Source organism: Hippoglossus stenolepis, chromosome 18 (genome assembly GCF_022539355.2).
Source record: "Hippoglossus stenolepis isolate QCI-W04-F060 chromosome 18, HSTE1.2, whole genome shotgun sequence".
Lineage (NCBI taxonomy): Eukaryota > Metazoa > Chordata > Actinopteri > Pleuronectiformes > Pleuronectidae > Hippoglossus > Hippoglossus stenolepis.
Window position 1 is genome coordinate 5660973 of NC_061500.1, and position 15510 is coordinate 5676482.

Sequence of the window (15510 nt, forward strand, 5' to 3'; positions counted from 1 at the left end):
CACCCTCCTCTCCTCTCCCGTCACTCGCTTGTTCACCTCCCTGGCTTTCCTACTGCTCATCCTCTCTTTCTCACACACAGAAAACCTGCACGTCTAACATGCAAATACATAACTGACCTCTCTCTCTCTCTCTCTCTCTCTCTCTCTCTCTCTCTCTCTCTCTCTCTCTCTCTCTCTCTCTCTAACGCACACATGCAAACATGCTTCCACCCATCCCCTCCTGCCGGCAGTGCGGGGCGATGCAGGAGCGGCAGCAGCATCTGCTCTGACACATCCTGGCGTGACGGGGACACACCGAGCCGGCAGGAGGAAAGAAGAAGGAGGAGGAGAAGCTAAGGAGGAGGGGAGGAAGGAGGAGGAGAGGAGGAAGAGGAAGAAGAGGAGGAGGACACAACTCTGTCAAAAGGAAGCCGGAGGACGGGACGAGGAGAGGTGGACGAGGAAGAAGGAGGAGAGCAAGAGGAGACTCGGGTGGTGCAGCCATGTCAGACACACCTTTGCAGCGGAACGGCACGGCAACAGCACCGTAAGTCGATGTTCTCTTCATCTTTATTTCTGTCCATCTTTCCCTCCATCGGCTCCTCTCCTTGCCTGCATCCCTCCACCTCTCTCCTCTCCATCTGACAGGCTGGGTTGTCATGGGAACCGGAGCTCCGTCATGGTGAGGCTGCTGCTCAGTCATGACTGGAGAGGAGACACGCGGTACACGGTGTACACTCCTCCCTCTCCTCTCTCTCTCTCTTAGTCTCTCTTGGCTTCACTCACACTCCCTCTGCAGAGCTCTCACCCCTCACGGCTTCACTCTCTCACTCAAAAATCAGCCCTGAACTCCTTCTTCCTCGTTTTGCTAGTGTGTGTGTGTGTGTTTGTGCGCGTGTGATTGTGTGTGTGTGTAATGGGGCATGTTTCAGCATAGTCAATGTGAAGACTGCAGTGCAACCTTCTGTGTGTTAGCACAGTCCGCCATGCTGCAGACCCCTTCTTCTTGTAAGTGTGTGTGTGTGTGCATGAATGTATGTGTGTGCGTGTGTGCGTGTGTATCCGTGTGAGTGTGTGTGTGTGTGTGCATGCAAAGCCATAATGATAATGAATTAAAAACTCACTTGGTGACATTGGATTTCGGGAAATTTTGAAAGATTTGAAACTAAAATCATCTGAAATGACAGGAAAGACGAGTCTCAGTAAAAACACCAGAAATGTGTTGAGAGTCGAGTCACTCGCTGAAAAATGTTGCTGATGAGACGCCAACTGTCAAGGCTTTGATGTTGCTTCCCTCAAGACATAGAAATGCACCGAATCAGCAGAGTATTCAAATCAATCTGAAGCTTCAGCTGCAGTTCCCAGTATTTCATTTCCACGGCGTTAAAAATAAAAGAAGAAAGAAGAAAATAGGGATAATAAGAAATTTCAGATTAGGTGTGACAGGGTGAATGTGCTGCTTTTAGAGAGCATTGCATTATGGGTTGTTTGTAGCCTTTACATTGCTAAGCTCATGAGTTTTTTTTTTTCCTTGCACCAACAATGGTGGGGCTGGAGTTAGTTGGTTGGTTTCACAGGCTCATGTAACATGGTTTGCTGCCACAGAGGAATGGAAATGGAAAGTGGTTTATCAACATTTTCTTTAGCAACGTGGACACAGTCAGGTGTCACTGAAAGTAACAAGCAATCAAACAAAAACTTAATCTCTGTGGCGAATAATAATCAAACAGCTGGATGACAGACAGATGTTTGTTGCTCCTGCGTTCAGCTGCTGGATATATGAACCGATGTGTAGAGCAGTAGTGGCCGTGATGCTGTAGTATACGAACAGGTGAGTGGGAGTATGCTCTTTGTTATTCAGAGCTGTAGGTGTACTGTATTGTATTCTGAAACCACTGATGGCAGAGAAACTCACACAAAAATCCAACATGAAGTGTGGATTTCTACAGTAAATCAGTGATCTGAGGGATGAGGCACTAAATGCATCTGGATTTCATGCAGCTCCAGCTAAATATCTGTGTTTTGGAGGCCTGTGCTGCCTGAACATGTTATTTTTGCTGATTTGAGTCGTGCATACACGCTTACACGGCTTCTGCAGTTTGTGTCCTTGTGCAGGTTGTGTGCTATTGTTACGGTGATCACACAGCCTGTAACATCCTTAGTTATGGATTAAAAGTCTGAAAGCCCTGCAGATGTTGGAGGAAGCTGAGCAGTGGAACCTGGTGGGAGTGATAACCGACGTGGTATTTTGCAGCCTACTGTCGAACTGAGAGTCTTGATCAGCTCTTGGCAGTTCGAGTGACAGGTTGGACCGACTCTTTTTGCAGGGCCGCGCCCATGAGGCGGGCGGAGAAGGTGCAGCGAGGCATGAACCTGCTTCAGCTGCTGCATCAATAGTTAATGGTTTTAATTGGGAGAACTGAGACATTTCTTTTGCTCTTGTGTTTTCCCCTGAGCTCGGTTTTAATTCTCTCTCTCTCTGGGTCGTCCACTGATTCAGCAGAAACACGAGGTAGTACTTGTGGTCGTGTCGAGTGGAGACACCACGATGGCAGATGGCCCATTCTCTGCTGCTTCTTATCACACACTGTCAGGTCTGAAGGGAAGATACGCTCACAGTGATTGGAAGCATTGTGCATATCCAGTCTTACAGGGTGGCAACATAGCAAGAGCCTCAAATTAATACAAGCCCTAATAGAAGCTCACTAGGCGTCCTGTGTAATTATGGCCTTTCTGTTTTCTAGTTTCTAGGGTTGTCCACTAACCAGAAGGTTAATGGTTCGATCCCTGGCACTTCTAGTGATTTCAGAATGAAGGGTGATAGAAAAAACCCGCTGCGTATGGAAGCACTATATGAATGTGTGTGTGAACGGGTGAATGCGACTTGTACCGTTTGAGTGTAAGATAAGAGCGTTCCATTAAAATACCAGAATATAAATTACAAACTTGACATAAAATGAAATGTGCCAACTACTGAGCAGAAGAAAAGAAAGAACACTGTAAAGTTGTAATAACCAGAGGCACATCTGCTTCTCATCTGTGCATCTCAGGCTAGAAATGACTAAATGCACTTAGAGTAAAAAAAAATCGTATTAATGTATGCACAGTCACATATGCATGCACTGATATAGCGCATATATGTCTGTCTGTCTGTTTATATACATATATATTCTATATGTATATAGACAGACAGACAGACAGAGTGAAATACAGCTGAATCTCCCTCAGTGATGTATAAAATATGAATGAGATGAAGGTCTGTCAGCCAGAGATACGGGTTCTACTTTACCCTCCTGACTCTCTCTCTCTCTGTCAGACACACACACACACACACACACACACACACACACACACACACACACACACACACACACACACACACACACACACACACACACCCACACAGTACATATACGTCTGCAGTAGATTCCAAACTGTACCAGATGAGTTACTATATCTGTGCTTTTTAGTTATTTCAGGCAGAATTGAAATATTGGTGTAATAAATTCAGGGCAAAATAGATTGGCATGGCATAACTAACACACACACACACACACACACACACACTTTTGCTTTGTCCATATTTGCTCATTTTCTCTGCCTCCTACGCACTCTTTGCATGTAGTTATATTTGTGTGTGCTGTATGAGTATGTGTGTGTGTGTGTGTGTGTGTGTGTGTTTTTCTACCTCTGGTTCCACATCTGGAGGCCATTACCTCTGGGCTGGGGATGTGTGGGAGGCGGGGCTGGGCTGGCTGTGCAGTGAGGTCATCGTGTCGTCGTGGCGATGCAGAGGAACAATGATGCTGTTGTCTCCAACGACAACCAGCCAATGTAGCTGACGCCAGAATTAAGGGGTTGGGGGCTGAAGACAGAAGGGAGAGAAGGGGTGGAAATAAAATTTAAAACTGCTTAAAAGATGCAGAAAAACATTAAAGTATATATGAGCGGCCACAAAATTATATAAATCCAGGTCAAACCTCTAAGAGAGCGCACACTTAAGTCTTGGACTGGCTGTAAAGTCACACAGCTGCAGAGCTGAGTCTGGTTTCATAAGCTTTATGTTACCAAACCTCCAAACAGGTCACGGTCTATAACCTGCATCTGCCCACATTAAAGATGTAGTCGTATCTTTTAATGAAACGCTGCAGTTTTCAATTTTGTGTCTTGAGGGCGAACCAGAAGTTGTTAGAAAAAACTATTACACTGAACATACAGTTAGCAGCATGTTCAGATTATACTTTCAGGGAAACGTAACTGTGCATTCAAATGCCCAAAAAATTAAAAAGTCAAAATATTTGTCATCCATCTGTCTCCAACTACAATAACCATTGATTCTTAACATGTAAACAAGTCATTTGGGGCTTTTGCAGAAAAGACTGATGCTCTCTGACACCGTCTCTCGAGGTCGGCTGCTAACAATGGGACCACATAAGCTGCTTTCACACACAGGTAGCAAACACTGGATATTTGGGATCTTTTTGCTGAAAACAGCTGCATCTGGAAAACAAGCTAGAGGAGAGAGTGTGAATCAAAACAGCAGATATGTGCAAAACAAAACCAAAATAATTTCCCTATAAAAGCCTGAACACTATGTAAGCAGAGAGGAATCTGCAAAGTGAGGTAAAGCTTCTTCGTGGGTTTGTCTGGATTAGCGACACCACGCACATCATAGTTAGTCATTTCCTCATCTCCACCAAGGCCCCCAAATTCAATCAAAATTCACACACACACTTATTTCATTTCCCTAAATATGTCGGATTTTTTTTCCCATCATTCCAAGATGAGGCACACGGACGTGTGCCTCATCTTGGAAGCAATAACATGAGTCAAATCAGCAACGCGTCTGACTTGACTTACAATCAGTAAGAATTTCAAAAATGTTGAAAAGTTCACTATAATATTGAAAACACAGCCGAAGGAAGAGTACGAGTCATTTTTGATTAATCCTTCATTTGGTCCTGCAGCTGCTTCGCGGGACAGTTACTCGGCAGCTGCACCTATTTATTGTGCCATTTTTTTCTCTCTTGGAGTCATGCGGTGGCTGTTGTGTCATTGTGTGTGTGTGTGTATGTGTGTGTGTGTGTGTGTGTTGCATGCTTCTGTATTCCCTAAAGACCTGACCAGGACTTGCTGCTGCTGTTTCTCCTTATAAGGACGTCTGCTTGTGGAAGGAGGGATGGAGAAGAAAAAAAAAAGGAGAAATAAAGGAGACAGAGGCCACAGGGAGGATTTGAGGAAGATGAGGCAAAAGAACAACATGTGGAGGAGGGACAGGTGGGGTGGAGGCGAGGAGGATAAAGGGATGAGATGAGGGGATGAGAGTCCACGAAAGGAGTGGAAAGACAGAATTGAGTAGGGAAATGGGGTGGGAGGAAAGAGGGGTGATTGGGAAAGGAGACGAAGAATTAAGGAGGAATGAAGGGCAGACGTGCATCGTAAGAGGGAGATAGGGGAGGAAATGAAAGAAAACAAGAAGAGGGAGAAATAAATGAGAGAAGAGAGGAGGAGGCATTGGACATAGGAAAGGAGAGGAGACAAGTGTGGGGAAAGAATGGAAGAAAAGAGGAAACTAAAAAAAGGTGTGTAAGCGAGGGAAGAGAAGAAGAATGGATGAAACCCTGCAGGTGAACATAGAGAGTTAAAGCAGAGAGGAAATAAAGTTATGACACAAGTCACAATGACCCATTTACTCACATCCTGCTTTTGTGTGTTTTTGCGAGTGTGTGTACAAAGGTGTGTAAGAGTTTGTATTTCTAAAAATGTTCCGCTGACATTCATTTGCATACGTCAATTCACGAGGTTCACAATTCATCCTCCTTCTTTTCTCTTCTTTGGTTTGATAACATGTCAGCCTCTGTGTGTGTGTGTGTGTGTGTGTGTGTGTGTGTGTGTGTGTGTGTGTGTGTGTGTGTGTGTGGGCAGCATCATCGCCTGTGGTCTCAGATAATCTTATCAATCTTTGAATGCCTTTACCGCACACTGGGCACATTCATTCAGACGAGACATATTTTTCTAAATGAGGAAACATCTGAAAGTCGTCATTGATGTCGACACTTCAGGTGAAATGAGGAGAACTGACAGATTGTGGAAGACGAGACCTTTTATGGATCATATTCTTAAAGGCTGCTTGCTCCAGGCTCCACCTGAATGTGTCAACAGAACAGGAGCCTGTCCATTTTGACAGTTCACATTTTCCAGAACTTTGTTATACAGCAAAATAATCCTATTGTCAACATAATTACAACATTATCTTTTCAAAAAATACTTCCTATTCAAAGATAATGCCAGACAAATAGCTAGAAGAAATTTAAAAACAATGCATACCAAACAAAAGCTTGGGTCTAGAGTGGGTTGAAGGATAAGATGAATGAATGACTCAAGATAAGTTGTGGTCGAGGAATAATGTTTTACATCCTTTGTGTCTAAAGCTCAAACTTTATTCTGCGTCTCTGACTTTGGACTAAAGTTAATAATACATGAAAAATGTTCTGAAACTGTGACGTCAATTTAAGTCACGTTAAATGAGGAAATCGGTTAAAATGTAAAAAGTGTTCCTCATTTTAGCTGCTTTGAAGAAATCTGACCATCTAAGCAAACATTTCATTGGACGTCACCTTCAAGCAGAGAACGGATCAATCGGTGTTTATCAATGTCACTGATCTATTGACTTATCTCCGTTTCAAAGAAGAGAAACTAAGGTCAAATAGAATCAGTGCAAAAATAATATTTCCTCTTCCAGCGGTTAATGTTAAATTTCCCAATGTCTCGTCTCAAATATGACAAATCACTCATCTGCTTCCCGTTTCCTTACTTCTGCTCTTCTATTCCTCTCTTCCTCTTTCTGTCCCTCACTCCTCATTCTCTTCCCTCCACCACATTCATGCCATCGCTCCTCTCTTCCTCCCCCTCCTCCTCCTCCTCTTCTCTCTCTCTCAGCTGCTCCTCCCAGCTGTTTAATCACACATGGCTCATGCCTAAAAAAGAGAGGGAGGGAGGGGACAAATGGGAGGAGAGACAGGGAGCGCAAAAGAAAGAGTGGGTGATAGAGGGAGGGAGAGAGAAAATGCAAGCGGAGTGTGAGGCACATGGCCAGTGAATGAGAGATCTTTGCTTCCTCTCAGTGTGAGCTCCTTCTCCCACTGTCTCCTTGGATTATTGAGGAATAACCTCATCTGGATACTCCTCCTCCTCCTCCTCCTCATCTCCTTCTCTTCCCTCACTTTTCCTCCCCTTCTCTGTAACTCTCACTGCTGAGGGGACTCCGGCTCTCTCTGACTTTTTCCAGATCTCACCTCTCGTTCTCTCCTTTCACCTCCCCTCTCCCCTGCTTCCCCCCTCAGGATGTCGTGTGAGGAGGCTCAGCTCCACAAAGAGAGGCTGCAGGCCTTGGCGGTAAGTCAAAGTCCTCTCCGTCTGCTTGGTTTGATTCTCTCATCTCTCTTTTTCCGTTTGTTTTGCTGTCTGTCTGTCTGTCTGTCTGTCTGCCACTGACTCTAAACCAGCAGGGCCGCCCCTGTCTCACCTTGACTTCAGGGCTTTCTGTCATTCGCAGCACGTTATCTCACAGAGTTCCTGCTGCTCTGCCTCTTTCATTATTTCTCTCTCTCTCTCTCTCTCGGGGAAAGAAAAGTACCTGCATCTGTTGTTTGTCGCTTTGCTCCAAAGTTCAAGTTTGTTTGGCAAATTCATTCATGCGACGTGACGACACCAGCAGGGGACCTCGGCGTCACCGTGACCCCTCGGCTGAAACCTGATGCTACATCCACATTACTACATCTCTGCTGCGGATACGACCAAACTACTCTGGAGTTTTAGAATAAGTTTGGAATACGCTCCTGGTCCAATGTTAGTTTGAAAAGCTACGTTTTAGTCTGGACTAGCAGAAGCGGAGACGGTTGGAAACTATGGCGTCGAAACTCACAACCACTTGTTGATTGGGACTTTTCAGTCACGACGTAGCCTTCGCCGATTCGTCTTCCAGGAGAAAACAACCGGCATTAGCCTCGGTTTCCGGTGTTGAACGCAACTTGCCGACACTGTTGTCTTTGCCAACAGCTGTTGTGCAGTTCAATTCTGCGTTTTGCGATGATGCTGTTCACATGCGTAGGAGACGAGATGGTATTTGAGCAATCTACGACAAGTACCGTGTCCAACAGCACGCGCACGCCCTCCTGCTTACACCGGCACACGCATACCCAGAGTACGCGAGTGGTCACGTGATATGCGTTGGATCAAAACTGATACGGAGCCAAAAAGCTTGTGTGGACAGAGATCATCTTAGTTTGAAAACGTGGCAGGATGGATCTAGTCTCTCTCTCACATCTGTATCTGTTGTTGCAGATACTTCAATTTCTTTTAGTAAATTCATTCACATGACGTTAACACAGAGGAGCTCAGCGTCTCCATGACCCCTGCGCTGAAACAACCTAAAAAGGAAAGTGCAGTAGTCTGACGTGTTGTTTTTATGATTATTAAAGCCAAACAGATTTATAACATACGACTCTAAACAGATACTGAGCCATAACCGTCACAACTGTCGTCCAGTGTCCCGTGTGTGTACTAGTATTTCACTGGTTGTCACCCACTTGAGCTTCTGTGGTGGGAGGTTGATGCAAACCAAGGTAACCAGAGCTAAAATAAACAATGTGCTTCGCTCCTTCACCAGCCTCCACGGCTGCTGTATTTGTCTTTCTGTTCATCTCAGCTTTCATCGTCTTCCATGTTTGGTTGTTTTTGAGGAAACCAACAGAGGAAAGTTGGTTGGAAAATCAGATCAGTTTTTTTTTTCTCCTTTCTTTCTGTTTGACCAGAAGTTTATTTTCATCTTTTGCTGCTTTCCAAAGATCTCTGAGCTGCGAGGTGCTCGAGTTTGTGTTGTCGATCCTCGTCGTTGTGTTTTTTGCGCTATCAGGGAGGCATCTGTTCAAGTGTTTTGGCTTCGCTGCTGATTGGGCTTCAGAGCAACAGCGAGACCAGGGTTCAACTGCCTGCGACTAAATTTGGCGCCAGCGAGGAACCACAGCATACCACACACACTGAACGTTCGTCGCACGGGGGCACGTACACACACACAAGCAGGAGGAACGGCAGCAGCAGCAGCAGCAGATGGAGAAACTATTCTGGCCACGTTAAAACATGGCAGCTGTACCAGGCTGCTTGAGCTTCAACCAGGCAGGCACTTAAAGAAAGAGAGAGAGTGGAAAGTTCTCATGACGTGAACGGAGAGAGGGGAACGGGCATTTCGGTTTCTTGCATCATTCTTGCCTGTTTATTGGACAAAACACTGTGAAAACCACTGATTATTTTATCATGTAAATAGGCTCTGGTGCAAGGCCAAGAAAAAGCCGCAGCTTCGTTTTGCAGAGCTGCAGAATATCCTGTCGGCAGCTGCAGTGAGCTCCGGCTAAACGCTACGGAGTAAACTTCTGTAAGCACAAAGAGGGTCAAGCATTAAATACACGAACATCATTGGAACCTCTTCACCTCCTCTAGAGGAACATCTGTCTTGTGTCTGCTGAGTGTGTGAATCGGAGACAATAACAGCACTAATGGCTTCCGAGTCTGACAAGGAACTTAAATAGTACAAGGGTTACTATTACACTAATAGTGCTAACATCTCCTGTAAGCCACACACACACACACACACACACACACACACACACACACAGCCATGCAATGTGGGTCCAGTGTAAATACAGACGCTGAACAAAGTTTCCCACAGCACGTCGATGGAAAGGGGAAGGACTTCAAAGTAAACTCGTCTGACTGTCACATGAAAATTAAATGGAAGTGTTTTGTAATTTTGCTCGTGATTTCAGCAAAAACGAAACTGAAACAAAGATGGAGTCATCTCATATTCTGGTTTTTCAATAAACATTACTGAACCCCTGTAGAGATGCTCATTCCAAACACACACACACACACACACACACACACACACACACACACACACACACTGTCTCTCGTCTGCAGCTGACATGCTAATGATTCCATCAATAATTGATTTCATTGTCATCACTGTCAGTGTCTGACTTCATCAATACTTCAGCAGTTCTCGCAGCAAATTGGTCGCTTCCGCTAAAATCAGAGCCAAGAGTTCAGCCGGTCTGTTTCTTCACCTGAGCGGCCTGAACAAACACACACAGATAGACACACACAGACAGACACACACACACAGCTCATCTGTCTGACACTGATATCGATTAACACGTACTGTAATATGGATCTAAAGATCGGCTTCTCTGCCATGTTTCATCTGGTGAGACACACCTAGAAGTCACTGGCAGGGAGCCGTCATTACGATGTTCATTTACTGCAGAGGCAGGTCTGTGTGGCTCATGAATAAAGCATGCCGCTAATGGCTGTGATTCACCAGCCCCCCTTTTTTGTTTTTCACGTAGGTTGAGAGAAAGGACGACAAACGCTCCATCACAGCAGCAGCAGAGTGAGACAGTGAAGTGCGGCATCACAGAATGTGACTCGGGACAATATTTACAGTTGTTCAAACCACATCATAAAATGACTAATTGCAAGTTTCAATTATCAAAACCTAAAATTGGATTATCCTCAAGTTTGATTACAGAAATGTGATGACTACTCCGCATGATTATTATCATCTATACTGTATAAAAGTGGGAAAAGTGTTAATAGACTAGACAACTGACAATAACTGACCTAAATTTAATCTGGCGAAAATGTGTCTTTCTTCCGAGTTCCATCTGAGTTTTCAAACATGAACCTGGACCCAATTTTCCAGACATTATCAGGAGTTTGTATTTCATCTGTGAAGAAATCAGCAGGATATTCTCTGGGTTTAGAGCAGGAAAAGTTCCGGAAAATGTCCAGAGGAACTGATTTGGATATTTGCTCTCTCACTTACAGCCCCTCCCCCGGAAAATATCTGGACTTCAGTGAATATCCGAAAGCAACTTTAATGTCGTTCAAATTGTAAAAATTTGTTTGGATTCATGTGGTGAAACAAAGGGTCGGACGTTTGCCAACGTTCAATCTGAGAGCTGATTAGTCGATTTGTCCGCCACATACACAAACAGACAAAGATTCCCACAGTCTGATAGTGATTACGGCTCATCAGCTGCCAGCGGCGCAGCTTTCCATCTCACTAATCGGTCAGATTAGGGTACAGTCGTGAGGTCATGTTGGTAAAATCCAGACCTGTAATTGGTATGTTATTAACATGTAATTATAGCAGTCGGATGGAGCGAGGCCTGGTGGGGGTTCCCCAAAAACATGATTATGCGTGTGTGTGTGTGTGTTTGTGTAGATGCGTGTGTGTGTTTGTGTAGATGTGTGTGTGTTCAGCAAAGCTCTGCATGTGGTTTCAGGATCAGCCAATGGATCGTTAGTGCGTCATCTTTCTAATTAGCTGTTGCCTGTGTGGCCTGTCAACCACAAGTGGCGTGGCAAAATACATATACAAAAGTGTGTGTGTGTGTGTGTGTGTGTGTTGCTTGCATGTGCTCATTCACTGACTAGTGTCTGTGATCTGTTTACACAGATGACCTCAGCCCTTAGGACTCTTAGCTGCCCCCCAAAACACACACACACACGCGCACACATACACACACAGACACACACACACACAGACACACAAGGCCGCAGATTGTCTGGGGCCAAGTCTAAGGGGAAGTGATGTTTGAGGATTGAAATGACGGTGGTATGTGTGTGTGTGTGTGTGTTTGGTATAATGACAGAGAAAGAGGAACTGATGGCTGCTGGTTTTTGGAACGTAAACAGAAAGTACCAGCGACCTGAGTTTCCAAGAAATCTTATATCAAAAAGGCCAAATTCACCTCAAAGTCTAAAGTTCTCTACCTTCTGTCCTTCTTTGTTTAGTTATCTGTTGGACGCGACCACAGATCGACACCTTTGCTTGAACTCTGTGAAGTGATCTGTGCAGGTCAGGGTCGTCCCCGAAGGCCGGACAGATCTAGATCCACTTTGTGAGGTCCGACACAGGAGAGTGAATGTGGCAGGGTGAAGGCGAGGGAATGGGGGATGCTTTAGCCAGACCTTGGCAGATGCTGAGATTTGTGACTGTGGCATGCAGCAGAGGGCCGGGGTAATGGGCTGCGTTAAAAAGAGGTAAATAGAGTGGGGGGCTGGGCTGCCTGCAGTCATGTGCAACTCCGACTTCATCGTAGATTGACGTATTGGCAGCACTGAAACCCAAAGAGTAATATAGAAACCGCTCAAAGGAAATTCAAAGTCTGGGGTTTGCTTCCAGCTTTAGGTTTCTAATAATAACTGTAGCATGTGATCACATTTTTAACACACTTGCAAATTGATTTCTTTGTTGCTTTAAGTGGCTGCTCAACGTGAGGCAGCAATTTCACATCCAGATCATGGGCCTCACGTTATGCTAATTTTAAAACAATTCACACATTCTGATTGTCCCGAAGCAAAGAAGCAGCTCTTAGTTTTCCAGTGAATCATTTGTTCCAGATTAGCCTCCGACTTGCTCCTACTTGCAGAACTTTTATCTCAAAGGGGACTGATCATGCTTCAGCTAATTCTCTGTCTTCAACGTCAGCAGTTCATATTTAACATGGTTTCAAATAACGAGGTAGTGACGCCCTGTGATACAAAAGCTCAGGGGTCAGATTGCTCCAAACTCCAGGTCACGGATTTCTTTAACCAAAGCAGATATAAAGTGTCTTCAGTTTGGAAAGTTTGGCAAAGTGGGAGTTGCCATCCACCAGCAGAGCAGATTGGATCCTGCAGAGAGACGCAGCCGTGGATAGGTGTCTCGGGGAGGCTCAGTTTTTGGACTGTAGCAGTTTCTGGGGGGTGGGGAGTGGGCTCGAGGCAAAGTCATTTTGAGGAGGAAGGGGGTGTGTGGTTTGTTGGGTAGTGGGGGGTCTAGGGTGGGGGGGAATGCCAGGAATTACATGCCGTCTAAAATTAGCAGCAGCTGCCTTCGAACCTACTGGACATTCTGGTGTGTGTCTGTGTGTGTGTTTGTGTGTGTAAAGTGGGGTCGAGGTTAACCTGAGATTCTCGAGAGGCTGGAATGCAGCTCCTGTGGACACTGCTGGTTTTAAAAATCATTTTGAGAATACATTTGAGCTTAATTGGACGGTAAACAATGCAGAGCGACAGTATGTAGGAATACTGAAGACGTGACGCAAAGGTCGTTTTAGCAGCTATAGCTACGAATGCTTACCGACTCACAAAACAAACATCAGGAGGTGTTAAAAATCTGTTTTCTTGCGCAAAATGCAAAGAAAAACGCAGACTTGTGTCTCTCCTCCAAGATGGATGCGATGAGTGTAGTCACCACCTGCTGCTATCCCATGACAACGGCAATGCAAGACATTTTGGCATGTGCTATGTTTACATTCACTGACACCACCACTGCCTGAGGAGTCACCAGGTTGTAGCGTTCATGCACCTCTGTTCACATAAGGAATAATAAATTAGCATAGTCTATTCTAATAGATTATTCGAGTCCCTTCAGAAAGTCTCTGAGTCCGAAGAAACATCCCAAAGTACTTTACTTTCACTATCATTTATCTGGGGTAGATTATATATTTGGATTTTTACAATCATCCAAAGATCTCTCCACCAAAAGCAGAATCAAACCCGTGACATTTAAACTCGCAGGCCCATGTCAGTCCCTGTTCTCAGGGTTTGGCCGCTCGCTGAATGGAAGATGATCTGCACGGTAAGATGTCTCTGCTGGGCGTGTGGACATGTGCAGAATGTGACCCATGTGATGCGCTGCCCACTTCTGTCCACAGCCTCAGCATCAGGTCCAGAACTTCAGGTCCGGTTACATCACGGCTTCACCACATTATAATCCGGTCTGTGTGACCTCATGCTGGGTGTGTGAGGATGTGGCACAACAGTGCAGGGTGATGTTTATAACCGGGTGTCTGAGTGAGTTTGTCTTAATGCACCAGTTCAGATTCATAGGTTAACTTCAGGTCAGTCAAACTCTACACACAACGAAATTAAAGTTTTTTAATACGTTTTTTAAATAAATAAATGTACTTTTGAATGTCACAGTCAAACATCCTGTGAAAAAAATGGAAATCCTGCTGTTTGTTAGTTGTCCAAAGTTTCTTAGACATCTTCCTCTTCACTGTGGCCAGGTTCTTGCTCATGGCGGAAACTGTTGGGTTTCTCCATAATACTGTGAGTTCTATTCTCTGTGAAGAACCTGGAGATAATGTATCATTAAGATTTTGCTGTTGCATTTCGCTTTTAATTGTCGAGTTGCAAATGAGGCCATTTGAAATCTAAGTGACTTTGACCCTGGTCCGTCGGCTTGCATGTCTAGTTGTGTTTGATTGTTGTTTGTCCGTCCACTGTTGAACAAGTTTATAGAACATTACACAACAGCAAACCACACAAAAATGAGACTTTTCTACTGATGAATTCCACAGAAGAAGATTGTGTGTAACTAAAGCTTGTAGCTGTAGATACAGTAAATTTTGGACCCTTTAACAAAATCATTAACTTTAAAACACTGAAACCAGAATTGTGGATTAGCGCCCTGCTTCTTGGATGGAATCAACAGTAGCTAGGAAAAGCGATTCCTTCTGTATAAAAGCCAAGTGGGGCCAAACGCTCAAGTGAGTCAGAGTGTGGGAAGTCGTGACTGTGTCACCAGGAATGTCAGCATATTTTCTTGAGGAGGAGGATGTGTTCTCCTGAGGAGGAGAATACAGAGAACAGAGCACCAGAGATTCAAGTCAACTTTTCAAGAACTTTTCCGTTTGTGTCGCAAACAAACAAATCTGTTGTTGCAAAAAGTAAATTTCACTTGAGGAGGAAGTTGATGGTCGAATGTATATGAACTGATCCGACACTCCTTCATAGAAACTCTGTGACCCCAGGGAGATAACTAGTCCTCAGTAAGACTCTTGGAAGTAGAAGTCGAGTCAAAAGGTGCCTCGGACCACAGTCTGGACCAATGGATCAAAATTCAGTCGATTTTTTGGGATAGTTTGGCCCATTTGCAGGAAGTTGAGGCAGCATTAAACAATAGAAGAAGTAGAAGAGACATGAATCTGTATACTGTATGTTTAAGGTGTGAAAATGACCATAGACTGTGCAATGGATGCGTTTATACCAAGTTGCTGTTATACAGCTAAGGGATAATCAACGCCAAGACACTACAGAGTGGTTTATTCTCTTTTGAGGCACGGCTGTACGACTGTAGAAAGTTTCACCGGCAGCAATAATCATCCTTTTTCATCTCTATACTTGTGAGATGAAGGTAAACGGGATGACACGCATGACACAAGGTATTCTGCAGTGTTTGGATGAGCAGTATTTGTCTGATGGGCAGTGCATTGCTGAAAAGATATAGAGCCAAAGCAAAGAAAATCCGCTAGTTTGTCTTTTTTCCCACATCCCTCTGTGGTGGGCCCCCCCCCACTGTGCTGCCTCGTGAAATGAATGAGGAGTCTGTGTCACTGGTGGAGTGTAATTTTGTCGCAGAGCCATTGTCAGTTTAAAACGGGCCTGACTGCGTCTGAAGCAAAGCTTTGCTGTGAATGA

General features: G+C 44.7%; 1 protein-coding gene across 6 annotated transcripts in view; it reads left to right on the forward strand.

Annotated features, from left to right (window-relative positions):
- The first annotated feature begins 200 nt into the window (after positions 1–200).
- The window catches only part of LOC118125687 (A-kinase anchor protein 2), a 73890-nt gene continuing 58580 nt past the window's right edge, over positions 201–15510 (forward strand). For 2 of the 6 annotated variants that reach the window (XM_035184538.2, XM_035184542.2), the window contains exons 1-2: positions 209–526; positions 7323–7374. In XM_035184538.2, the coding sequence (XP_035040429.2) occupies positions 483–526; positions 7323–7374 (96 nt within the window). In that variant the 5' untranslated portion in view covers positions 209–482. Of the gene's footprint in view, positions 527–7032; positions 7105–7322; positions 7375–15510 lie in introns of those variants that run through there. The other 4 variants (XM_035184540.2, XM_035184534.2, XM_035184539.2 and 1 more) reach the window with 4 other exon arrangements.